This window comes from Vipera ursinii (assembly GCF_947247035.1).
Source record: "Vipera ursinii genome assembly, chromosome: Z".
Classification (NCBI taxonomy): Eukaryota; Metazoa; Chordata; class Lepidosauria; order Squamata; family Viperidae; genus Vipera; species Vipera ursinii.
Genome location: NC_139517.1, coordinates 4,061,930 through 4,075,291, shown reverse-complemented (window position 1 = coordinate 4,075,291; position 13,362 = coordinate 4,061,930). Strand labels below are relative to the sequence as shown.

At 44.2% G+C, this 13,362-nt stretch overlaps 1 protein-coding gene across 1 annotated transcript in view; it reads right to left on the bottom strand.

Annotated features, from left to right (window-relative positions):
* Positions 1-2,281: 2,281 nt before the first annotated feature.
* Positions 2,282-13,362, bottom strand: part of PRMT5 (protein arginine methyltransferase 5) — a 32,471-nt gene continuing 21,390 nt past the window's right edge. Inside the window, exons 11-17 of the mRNA XM_083377677.1 lie at positions 12,958-13,080; positions 10,030-10,205; positions 8,663-8,772; positions 7,058-7,151; positions 5,313-5,429; positions 3,504-3,568; positions 2,282-2,685 (exon numbers count right to left, since the gene is read on the bottom strand). Coding sequence (XP_083233803.1) covers positions 2,533-2,685; positions 3,504-3,568; positions 5,313-5,429; positions 7,058-7,151; positions 8,663-8,772; positions 10,030-10,205; positions 12,958-13,080 — 838 coding nt within the window. The 3' untranslated portion in view covers positions 2,282-2,532. The remainder of the gene's footprint in view (positions 2,686-3,503; positions 3,569-5,312; positions 5,430-7,057; positions 7,152-8,662; positions 8,773-10,029; positions 10,206-12,957; positions 13,081-13,362) is intronic.

Sequence of the window (13,362 nt, the reverse complement as noted above, 5' to 3'; positions counted from 1 at the left end):
TTGCCACGGTTGCTAAGGGAATCACTGCGGTTGTTAAGATAAAAGAGTGGAAAGTCAGCCCCCTCTGCCAGAGAAGGAAATGTTAAAAGGGCAGGAAAATATTATTTTCTCAAAGGATCTTGGAGAGGCAGGAAAGCAAGCCCAGTTTTCTTAATAGTCCTAAGTCTCCCTCCCCCAAGCAGAAACCAGTTCTATAGAAATGCAGGTGTAAATCCAGGAAGGTTGAAGCTAGAAAATTAAGAAGACAAAAGACACCTAAAATCTACATACCCCACCCAAACTCTTAAAGACAGCACATAATAGTGAAGGGAAGGCACACAGGTCAAAATACGTGATACAAGAAATAGCCTCAAACAGGAACAGGAAGCAGCTCCAAACAAAAGGCTCCAGAGGGTATAAAAACCCTTTTTTTTCTGTCAGCCATCTTCCTGTCTGGTTCTCTATTTCAATAAACTACAACCTTCTTCCTTAAAGCGGTCACCATGTTTGTTCCCAGCTTGGACGGAACCACGATGAAGGCTTCTCTTCCAACAATAGGTCACACGCTTGCGAAGTGAATCAGGCTTCCGCCGTTGACTTGGCTTGCAACCGTCATAAATACGAGTCGGTTGCCGAGCGTCTGAATTTTGATCACGGGACCATTGGGGATGCACCGACGGTCCCAATACGAAAAACTGTCGTTAAGTCACTTTGTTTGCAGCCCTTGTAACTTTGAATGGTCGCTAAGCGAACTGTTGTTAAGTTGAGGATTACCTGCATCAGGCTAGCTTAACAGCCTGGCTGCCTCATTTTGCACCTTCTGGATACTCTTCAAGGGAAACCCTACATACAGTCTGCTGGAGTAGTCAAGCTCAGAAGCAACTGCTGGCAGGATATATGCATTGCTCTAAATATGAGATTTCTACTGAATGGCCCTATCCTTTATTAGGTAGTCCTTGATTTATGACCACAGTTGGGACTGAGCCTTAGGTTACTAAGGAATGCAGTCATTAATAGCACTAAGACTTATAGAGTTTCATGGGGCTTAGCAGCCCTAAGTAATTTATGGAATCAGCCTAATCACACACACACACACACACCGGAAATCTGGGTCATTTTACTGACCTTGGAAGGATGGAAGCTTGAGTCAACTTCGAGCCGGTTAGGATCAAACTGCTAGCAGCGAGCAGCAAATTGGCCTGCAATACTGCATTTGAACCACTGCTCCCACTTTTGTGATTGAGAGCATCCTGTCATACAGGATCACAGTCTGGATTGGAAGCATCCCTGATTTGGACAGGAAAGTGGTGGAGAGTGGTGAGGATGGCTGAAAAAATCATTGGCAGTTCCTTCCCTTCCACCCAGGACATGGCACAGAAGCGTTGCTTGAGCAAGGTCCATAAGATTATCTGGGACACGACATATCCTCTTCACGACCTGTTTTTCTTGTTACCTTCTAGGAGGGGGCTCCATGGTATCTGAAGCAGAACATCCAGATTCAGTCACATCTTTGTTCCATAAAGTATTAACTTTGTGAACTCTAAAGCTTCCTCCTTCCGTTATATATTCAAGATGGACAATGATTAATATTTATGTTACTTATATGTAAGGGTGTTGGTTTATACCCGTGGTGGTGAACCTATGGCATGCATGCCATAGGTGGCACGCAGAGCGCTATCTGTGGGCACGTGTGCCGTCACCCCTGTCCTAGGACTTCAGCTGGGTTTTATAAAACCTTTTCGGTTTAGGCCTCCGTCGCCGTGTGCCAAAAAAAAAAAAAAAAAGGTTCGTTCAATCAATCAATTTCAACTTCTCACAGGAAACCAAAATATCTCACAAAGTTGGAATTGATTGATTGAACTTTTTAGTCCCACCCAGTCTGGCATTACCACCACAGCCATGCCCACCCAATGGGCCACACCCACCCAATGGGCCATGCCTACCCGGCACCCGATACATAAGTGGGTTTTGGGTTGCAGTTTGGACACTCGGTCTCTAAAAAGATCGCCATCACTGGTCTATACATAGGTTGTATACAGCATGTTTAAATGTGCGTTATGTATGTGTACACTTTGAGAGCAAGCAACTAAATTTCATTTTTAATGTGTGCCATTGTGCCCACAGTAAAAAATGACAATAAAGTTCTATCTATCTATCTATCTATCTATCTATCTATCTATCTATCTATCATCTATCTATCTATCTATCTATCTATCTATCTATCTATCTATCTATCTATCTATCTATCTATCTATCATACTGCTCCAGGTCCTTGTTTCTCTAGGGTAGTGACTACCAAGAACACATTTCAGCAACTTTATTGAAATTTCACCGACCGGAAAACATGATCGAGGCAGGTGGAAGCAGCCAAGCTAAAGACTTTTGAGTCCAACCTGCAAACCAGCAAATGGTGAAAGACCTTGTGACTTTGCGTAGAAAAATCAGTCTCTCTCTTGTCCTGAGTGCAAAGCAGAAGGAGGTTCCTTGTGGTCTCGATGCCGGAGCGATGGCGGGGCAGGGGAGGGGGGGAACGACGACAAATTGAACTCCTGCTCACAATCCAATGGTGTAGGAACGTCCCGTGGGGTTGTGGATGACCGAACACATTGGGGAAACCACAGCCCACTCGTACCACACTTTCTTGGAGTTGCTGCAACGCCAAAAGGTCACTCGGATCTTCTCGCCCGCCTGGACGGTCATGGGTTGCTGTGGGTGGGACACCGTTACTAGCAGCACAATCATTCTGGGCCATATAAACATTACTTTCCCCCCCCCACACACACACAAAGTCAGGTCCCACGGGGTCAGGCCTCCCCCACAGAGTTAGTCCCACCATGTTTCCGTACAGAAGTAGAGAGGTCATAGGAACCCATGTATTTTTGAATTATTGGCTGAACACCTGGTTCTGCCAGCGGGCCTGGGGAGCTAGAGCCCATTAAATGGTTAGTTTGAATCTGTGTTGTCGCTGGGGTGGGTGGTGGGCTATTATTTCCCTTCCTATTTTTTAATTCTTTTTAAAGCATGGTTTTTATATCCTGTAAGCCGCCTTGAGTCGCCATTTATTTTCTACATCAATAAATATTCAAACGCATTTCAAATAAACACTTAATTCTCACACTGCTGTATAATGACTATGTATATTTACCCATGTAGTATGGCTGCAGTATTATTATTTATCATTATTATATTCTTTACTACTAATCCATCCATCCACCCATCCATATCTTATCTATCATCTATCTATCTATCTATCTATCTATCTATCTATCTATCTATCTATCTATCTACCTACCTACCTACCTATCTACCTATCACTTAACTAATGTCTCCCTTGGCACAGAAATTTGGCGCTCAACGGCAGTCATTAAGACAAGGACTTCCTGTAATGTAAAAACCCTTGCAGCGAAACAAAAGTTTCGTTTTGTTAATAGTTTTCCTCGGTGAAAAATCTTCAAATACTGCTGACAGGAAGGCTTATTCCCATGCCGGGAATTTAAAAAAAAAAACTAATACAAAAGACCTACCTTAATGGGAAAGAATATAGGGAACCACGAAAACATGCCAGGTGAATGAGTCTCAGGTCGGATACCTGTAAGAATGAGTGGGGAGAGGAGAAAGGGGGAAAAAAGAAGAGGTTTCAGCAATATCAAGGCAACTATAACATCTTCCCACTGAGGGTGAGGCCCCCACCTACCCTTCTGGCCTTGAACAGAATAGAATAAAAGCTGGAAGGGACCTTGGAGGTCTTCTAGTCCAGCCCCCTGCTCAAGCAGAAGAACCCGTCCTATACCATCTCAGACAACGGACTGTCTAGTCCAGGGCTCTTCAAACTTGGCCCTTTTATGATTTGTGCACTTCAACTCCCAGAATTCCTCAGTCAACCTCCATTTGTTTGTTAGATTTAAGACAGGCCTCTTCAAACTTGGCCCTTTTATGACTTGTGGACTTCAACTCCCAGAATTCCTCAGCCAACCTCCATTTTGTTTGATAGATTTAAGACAGGGCTCTTCAAACTTGGCCCTTTTATGACTTGTGGACTTCAACTTCCAGAATTCCTCAGCCAACCTCCATTTTGTTTGTTAGATTTAAGACAGGGCTCTTCAAACTTGGCCCTTTTATGACTTGTGGACTTCAACTCCCAGAATTCCTCAGCCAACCTCCATTTTGTTTGTTAGATTTAAGACAGGGCTCTTCAAACCTGGCCCTTTTATGACTTGTGGACTTCAACTCCCAGAATTCCACAAGTCCACAAGTCATAAAAGAGCCAGGTTTGAAGTGCCCTGCTCTAGTCTCTTCTTGAAAATCTCCAGTGATGGAGCACCCAGGATTTCCGGTGGCCAGCTGTTCCACTGGTTAATTGTCCTCACTGTCAGGAAGTTTCTCCTTAGTTCCAGGTTGCTTCACTCTTTGATCAGTTTCCAGCCATTGTTTCTTGCCCGGCCCTCTGGTGGTTTGGAGAATAATTTGACCCCTTCTTCTTTGTGGCAGTGCCTCAAATGCTGGAACGCTGCTATCACGTCACCCCTATTTCTTCCTTTTCTTTAGACTAGCCCACAGGTCTGCAACCCGCGGCTCCGGAGCCACATGCGGCTCTTTCAGCCGTCTCTTGCGGCTCCCAGTCCTCTGCCATGTACAGTCCAAAAAAAAATAAAATAAGTCAGTAGCCAAATCCAAGTCCCGCAGCCCTTCTTTGTACGTTTTACTCTCCAGGCCTTGGATCATTTTACTTGCTCTTCTCTGAATTTTTTTTCCAAACTCTCAACATCTTTTTTGTGATGTGGTGACCAAAATTGGCTGCAGCATTCCAGGTGTGGCCTCGCTAGGGTTTTATACAGCGGTACTAATACCTCGCGTGATCTTCGTTCTGTGTCTCTATTTATACAACCCAGGATTGTTATTAGCTTTTTTTTTGGCTGCTGCTGCTGCACACCACCGACTCACGGTCAAGTGATCGTCCACTAGCATTCCAAGGTCGCTCTCAGAGTTACCGTTTTTGAGCCCGGTCTTGCCCCATCTGCGCTTGTACCTTTGATTCAAGGCCTTCCAAGACCTTAAAATTTGGCTGTGCCGGGTTGGCACAGAGCCCCGATGGAGATGCATTGGAAAGGTGGGTGGCTGGTGTACCCCCCCCACACACACACACCTCCTCCACTCAAGCCTGCGGTTTTTACTTGTAACCCATCCTTGTAATTTTATTTTTTAAAAAAATATTTTTATTACATTGTTAAGCTGCCCCAGAATCACTTTGGATAGTGCGATGGGCTTCGTATAAATGTAATAAATGATAAAAGGAGAAGGGCACATTCTTCCGTCTGAGGCTTCCCTTAACCTACTGAGTGTGATATCGCCGTATAGCGTCGTCTCAAAGTAGCCGGCGAAGCCGTGAAGCACCGTGTTCACGTCCACCTGGAATTCCAGCGTTTGATAACGGTTGTTGTCCTTCAGAGGGTCTGCAAGAGGGGAAAAAGACGAGGCAAAAGGTATTATGGGACACACACACCCCGGAGGCTCTAAAGCAGGCGTGTCAAACTGGCGACATATCGTGACTTGTTCCCCAGTGCCGGCAATGGAGTAGGCGTGGTTTCGGCATGACGCATCCGGCCGGTCGGCCGGCAGTTTGACAATGCCTGCTCTAAAGAAAGCAAGGATAAAATATCCAAGCCAGATCCAGCTGTTTCGAACAGGGTGGAAGATGGCTTGTTGTGGGGCGGGTTAACCCAGGTTTTCTAGTAAAGTTAAAAAAAATTTTTTTTTTTTTAAAAAGTGCAGTCAGCTCTTCTTATCTAGACGAGGGCTTTTCAACCTTTTTACAGATCGTACCACTTTTAGGACATGACAATATTCGAAGACCACCAGTGCTTAGCAAGGTGTCAAAAACGTGACGACTAAAAAAAAAGGGGGGGGGATTTTGGGCTTTACTGGTTGGATTCATTGGTCGTGATAGAAATGGCTAGTTTATAATATTATGGGAAAGGGACGCGGTGGCTCAGTGGGTTAGGACGCTGAGCTTGTCGATCAGAAGATCGGCAGTTTGGCGAGTCGAATCCCGAGTGCCGCGTAACAGAGTGAGCGCCTGTTATTCGTCCCAGCTTCTGCCAACGTAGCAGTTTGAAAGCACGTAAAAATGCAAGTAGAAAAATAGGGACCACTACGGTGGGAAGGTAACAGCGTTCCGTGCGCCTTTGTCGTCTAGTCATGCCGGCCACATGACCACGGAGACGTCCTCGGACAAGCGCTGGCTCTTCGGCTTTGAAATGGAGATGAGCACCGGTCCCTAGAGTTGGAAACGACTAGCACGCATGTGCGGGGGAACCTTTACCTTTTTAATATTATGGGAAAGTAAAAAGTCGGGGTTCAATGTTAATGCTTCCTTCTACTGCAACCGAGGAAGTCAGAAGTCAATGCCTTTTCTTTTTACCCTTCTCCCCCTCACTTTTCCTTTTTTCTCACCCCTGGCTCGCAAAAGGCCCTCACTTGCTCTCACTCACTCACCCTTTGCTTGCAAAGGCCACTCTCTCTCTCATTCACTCACTTTGCTCCCAAAAGCCCCTCACTCTCGTTCACGGACACTTTGCTCCCAAAAGCCGCTCTCTCTCTCTTTCACTCACTCACACTTCGCTCGCAAAGGCCACTCGCTCGCCCTCTCCTCACTGCTTCATTAACAAAAGCCTCTTCTCTTCTCTCTCTCTTTCTGTATTTTTTTCTCTCCCTCTCCCGCTGAAATCTGCCCCTTTTATAGCTTCTCCTCTCTCCGTCCTACTCCCTTTTTTCTTCCCGAGATGCTGGAAGCTCCGATCAGCATGTAGCCGCGTGCGGAGATCCTGGGGCTTCTGCCGAGTCCTGCAGCTCCAGCTGATCTTCTCCAGGCCTAAGTAGAGCCGCTTTAGCTTGTTCCCTCCCCGTTACACTTTGGCTAGGGGGTTGCGTACCACCTGCCAGGTGCTAAAGTACCACCAGTGGTACGCGTACCACTGCTTGAAAAGCCCTGATTTCTAGACAACTAACCATCTAGTTCAGGCAAGTATTCCTTTCCATAACACCGTAGGGGTATTTTGCTCTCCGAAAGCATTGTCCCTACCTGGATTGGGGTGTTTGAAGGAGAAACAGGCTTTTGGGGGTGCTAGCTGGTGGAAGTTGTGAAGGCGCACAACGTACGGCATTTCAAATTGAGCCTGGGAAGCAAAACGAAATAAAACAGAATAAAACCAGTTTTTTTAAATGCCAAATGTGTTAGGGTGCTCTCTGAGCTTGGTTTTTTTCTTCTTCTTGCAAACGTTTCACAACCCACCTAGGAAACATCATTAGGGCTACTGGAAGATGCCATTCCCAAATCTTATTTTTTTAATAGAAAGGTTCCAATTTCCCTTTGTCTCTAAGGATCAAATTAAAGGTTTGTAATAATTTCTCTTCAACATGTAGGGTGGAGCATACTATATGTTTGATTCTGCATGCTGCTAAAGATTCCTTTTAGTTTTGTATCACTGATAAAATTAAATTTAAAAATTCCTCCGGGGCGTCCTGCAAATCTAAAGGATGTATTTTAATTAGATTTGATTACAAAATACGTATGTTTGATTATATACGTCATTTTAAGACACGAGATCCTTCATTATCTTTTAACAATGTTATTTTAACGGAAGTAACTTGATTATTTGAAAACACGTAATATTTGACAGTAAATAATTTTAGGAATTTTAGACAGGGGGAAAGGTTAAAGTGAGAATTAAGAAATTAGATGATGGAAATTACCAGAGGGAATGTTTAAAAATTAAACATTTGTTTGAATATGGTTAAAGTAACAGAAAGATTGTGAATATAAATGAAGATTAGTTTAAGAGAGATGAGCCCTTAAAGTAATATAATATGCCTTCTTTTTTTTTCTTTTGTGTTTCATTTTTTTGACATGAGAAATATAAAAATGTTGGGGTGGTTTATATAAAAGAAATGTTTTCTGTTTTATCTTTTTTTTTCTTTTTGCTCTTATTTTAAGATATAGGAAATGTAAAAATGTGATGGCTTGTATGAGAAAAAAGACTTAAATACCTAAGTGTAAGTAATTTTGAGAAAATCTTAACCAGTAAAAGTGTTTTGAATACTGTAGGGAAAAACAAATTTAAATAAGAATTTTGTAAACAGGATTTATGACAAGGCAATCAAAATGATCAATGAAAAGAAGCTTTATATTGATGTGGCTATTATTTGCAGAAACATGAGAAAAATGTTTATATTTAATTGTCATTTACGACTTGTGCTTTAGATTGTACGCCGCCCTGAGTCTTCGGAGAAGGGCGGGATATAAATGGGATTAAAAAAAAGAAGAACTGTATTAATTTAAGATTGGCAAAAGCGAGAATATTATTGGAAGAAGGGGCAATCAAGTAAGACTATTATATGGACTATAGAATTATAGAAATTAATTGGTATTGTTTTTTAAACATTAACCCAGACAACACAATGTTTACTAAATATTAAGGTGTATGTTAAAAATCAATAGAGCATTTTTTTAAAACAATAAAATTAGGAATTTTAACCTGACCTTTACTGCATACATATTTTTTCCGTTAGGAAAAGCCTTACTTCCCGCCCCCCCGCCCCCCCCAAAAGATCAAGAATTCTTCTTTTCTTTTCTCCAAACAGATTTTAATTTCTTTCTAGCAAAAAACACATTTGGGGACCCACTCACCTCAGGATCACGATCCTTTTCACGACAGGCCCGCACTTCATTATAAAGTTTCGAGGACGAGATGGGGCCCAAGAAAGAGGTGTAATCACAGGGGATGCTGACCCCGCCCTCTGTGCATGGGCAAAAAGCAAAGAAACATCAGTCACTTGCAATTAAAATAGGACGTTGAATCTATCCTAATCCACAGATCTTCCAGCTGGCTTACGGCATTATTATTACCGGTAGTCCTTGACTTACAAGCAGTCAAAGTTGAAAAAAAGTGATTTACAACTGATGCTTGCATTTACAACCGTTGCAGCATTTTCCCACAGTCATGTGATCAAAAATTAAGCTGCTTGGCAACTGGCAGGTATCCGTGACAGTTGCAGCACGCCGGGGTTGCAAATGCAATCACCATTTGCAGCCTTGACAGCCGTCTTCTGGCAAGCAAATTCTACCTGGGGGAAGCCCAGATTCCCTTAACAAACCTGTGATTCATTTAATGACCATGGTGATTCACTTAAGAACCATGGCAAAAAAAGGTCAGGATCGTAAGCTGCCCAAACTTACCCTGTGTGGTAAGATGGGTGGCCAATAAATTTTATAAATAAAAATAATAAAACAACAAAAACTGAATTAAATTAAATTAAATCAAAAAAGCAATAAAACAAAAAAATGATATTAAAATAAAGTAAAATGTAACAAAACAATAAATAATGAAATTAAACAAACAATAAAAAATAAGAAACAAAATAAAAAACAGAATAAAAAATTAAAGTAAAATAAAAAACAAAAACATGAAATTAAATAAAATGTAAAAACAAAAAAAGGAAACTAAAATAAAATAAAATGTAATAAAACAATAAAATGAAATCAATAAAAACAATAAAACAGGAAGAACGAATTAAAATAAACAAAATAAAATATAATCAGATTAAAAATGAAACAAATTCAATTAAAATAAAAAATAAAAATAAATTAAAATAAATAAAATAAATAATCAAATAAAAAATGAGATAAGTTAAACAAAAACAATAAAATAAAAAATAAATCAATATATAAAATAAAATACAATACAATAAAAAAATGAAATGAAACCAAATAAAAATAAAACAAAAATAAATTAAAATTAAAAATACAAACAAAATAACAAACTATAATAAAATGCAGAATGATAAAATAAAAATAAAACAAAATTAAATTAAAAATAAAATAATACTAGGCATGAATCCCTTAAGAACTGCCTTGCTCAACAGCGGAAATTCTCCCCCCCCCCAGGTTGCGGTCGTAAGCCGAGGACTCCCTGTGGTATATAAATATTCTAAATACTTCTGACCACAACTGTCATTTTTTTAAAGCTTCCATAGTCTCTTTCTTCCCCTACTCACCTTTCAGACAATGTTCCGCCCCATCCAGACACTCCGGAGACAACTCATTGTCCGCGAAGGAGCCCAGCAATTCCGACACCATCAGATCCGCTTTCTCGGGGGCCTCCCACTCGCGCATGTCCCGGGAGACCACCGTCACCTGGGAACCCCATTCCTCGTACTGCCAGCTCTCCAGCCTGGAACAAAAAAGCGCGGGAAGAGGTGCAGGCGGGTAAAAGGGACTAGCACCTTGGATCGCTCGCGTGGAAGACTTTCTCTCCACAAAACCGCCCCACAGAGCAGACTAGGATTAAATATGATTAAATGTTAATCTCCCCATTCCCCAGAAGCAAGAGGTAGAGAGGAAAGGATGAGAGAGACTGCTCTCAAAGCTGGCTGGGGGGGGGGGGATTCTGGGAGTTGAAGTCCACATATATTAAGCCCCCTACCCCCCAAAAAAAGGTTGACCAAAACTACTCTTAAGACTTCCAGTGTTGCACCCGTCCCCGTTGGGTAAGGAAGGGAAGAAAGAGGGTGATGTTTGTCTGAGCAGAATTTGTCATCCGTTTGGATTTAAGTTGGCCTAAGAAACCATTATTTTGACCGAGAATGATGGCTGTGTTAAACTGTGGTTTGGAACAGGGCTCTCCAAACCCGGCAACTTTTTAAGACTAGTGGACTTCAACTCCCAGAATTCCACAGCCCAGCAGGCAGGCCGGGGAATTCTGGGAGTTGGAAGTCCACCTATCTTAAGGTTCCCCAAAGATGAACAAAACTACTTCCACTGTTTCATCCAGGGGTCTTCAAACTTGGCCCTTTGATGACTTGTGGACTTCAACTCCCAGAATTCCTCAGCCAGGCACGCGTGCCTGGCTGAGGAATTCTGGGAGCTGAAGTCCACAAGTCATCAAAGGGCCAGGTTTGAAGACCCCTGGCTTTATTCATCACCTTTGGAGAAGGAAAGGAGGAAAATAGGTAGGTGCACAATTTTTTTAAATCCTGTGCCCCACTTCAGAAGTGCACGTAACACCCCATCTCACCCCCTTGGGTTCCGGGTAGGAAAAACCGGATTGGAAAGAAACCATGATACTAATGGGTAGATTCCCACCCCACACACACTGCACTCTGCAATGGTTCCAATAGCTAAGCCGCAAAACGCACAATCAGTCAAGTCTTCTCTGGCCACTGTCTCTTCCCCAGATGTGTGACTTCTCAATTCTTGGCCTTCTCAACAGCCATGCTGGCAGGGGAATTCTGGGAACTGAAGGCCCTTCAACTGACAGGGTGCTCGGGGAAGAAATACTGCCTTAACTAAACGGACATCCAAGATCTAGGCCAAACCCAGGTCACATAAAAAGGCCTGAATCGCTGCCAGCAGCAGACAAAACAAGAAGCCTTGAGTGGGTTTCCTGGATCCAGTCGTTCGTGTCCTGCCTTTATGTTTTATTTTATTTTTCATAAATAGCTCAACATACTTAATACTCCTTCCCTCTGCTATTTTCTCCGCAACAACAACAACCCTGTGAGGTGGGTTGGGCTGAGAGTGTGTGTGACTGGCCCAAGGTCACCCAGCTGGCTTTCATGCCTAAAGCAAGCCTAACAATTCACCCTCTCCTGGTCATTTTCCCCAAAGTCACTCAGCCAGCCTCCCACCTAAGGTGGGACTAGAACTCCCAGTCTTCTGGCGATTGGCTGTAAGGCTCCAGGTCCTCTGCCTAGGACAGGATTAGAGCTGCCAATCTCCTGGTGACTGGCCCCCCACATCACCCGGTGCTTTTCCTGCCGAAGGTGAGACTAGAATTCCCTGTCTCCTGGGGACTGGCTCCAAATCACCCTGTGGCTTTCCTGCCTAAGGTAGGACTAGAACTCCCAGACTCCTGGTGATTGTCTCCAAATCACCCACTGGCTTTTCTGCCTAAGATAGGACTAGAACTCCCAGTCGCCTGGTGACTGGCTCCAAATCAACCTAAGGCTTTCCTGCCTAAGGTGGGACTAGAACTCCCAGTCGCCTGTGATTGGCTCCAAATCACCCTATGGCTTTCCTGCCTAAGGTAGGACTAGAATTCCCAGACTCCTGGTGATTGGCTCCAAATCAACCTAAGGCTTTCCTGCCTAAGGTGGGACTAGAACTCCCAGTCGCCTGCTGATTGGCTCCAAATCAGCCTGAGGCTTTCCTGCCTAAGGTGGGACTAGAACTCCCAGTCGCCTGCTGATTGGCTCCAATCACCCTGTGGCTTTCCTGCCTAAGGTGGGACTAGAACTCCCAGTCTCCTGGTGATCGACGCCAAATCATCCTGTGGCTTTCCTGCCTAAGGTGGAACTAGAACTCTCAGTTTCTGGGTGACTGGCCCAAGGTCCTCTAGCCAGCGTTTGTGACTAACGCAGATCTAGAACTCACCGTCTCCTAGCCACGGGTCCAAAGTCACCCAGCCAGCTTTCGTGCCTAAGACGGGACTAGAACTCCCATTCTCCTAGCTTCTAGCCTTTACCACTAGACCAGGGGTAGGCAACCTGGCCTCTTTTATGACTCGTGGACTTCAACTCCCAGAATTCCTGAGCCAGCCACGCTGAGGGAAAAGGGAGAGGTTTCCATGCTGAGCCATGCTGGCTCAGGAATTCTGGGAGTTGAAGTCCACGAGTCATGAAGGGGCCAGAGTTCCCCCATGCTGGCTCAGTAATTCTGGGAGTTGAAGTCCACGAGTCATGAAGGGGCCATAGTTCCCCCATGCTGGCTCAGGAATTCTGGGAGTTGAAGTCCACGAGTCATAAAAGAGCCCAGGTTGCCTACCCCTGCACTAGACCATGCTGGCTCTCCTCAAAACACTTTTTCCTGCACAATGACATCCACAGGCAGATTCCACACACATACACACACACCACCACCACCCCGTTGGAACTAGAGCTTCACGCCAAGGACACGAAGTCCCTGGCGGGCCAGAACCTACTTACGTCACCACAGCATTGGGGTTCTTCTCCACAGCGTAAATCTTAACGCGCCGGTTGGCCTGGCGGGCCGCTCGGAGGGAGGCGTTGACCAGGGGACCCCTCCCGGCCCCCAAGACCATCACCACCCTGCAGGGTCGGGGTAAAAAACAAACAGGGAGAAGCGTGGGACACAAGGCAAGGAGACGACAAAACGACAACAACAGGCCGTTCTCTATCATTAGCGCCTGGCTAAACCGGGCGCCCCGCTGGGAGCAATCCAGCTAAAATCCAAGGGGGAGCCCAGTTGGCGAGAGCAAGTGATTGTTGTTGTCGTCCCACAGGGCCAGAAAGTGTGTCTCCACTCACAATCAAACACAAGGCCGCCCACCCGTTGGGCGACAAGCACCGGCAGCCAATGAAGCCGAACGA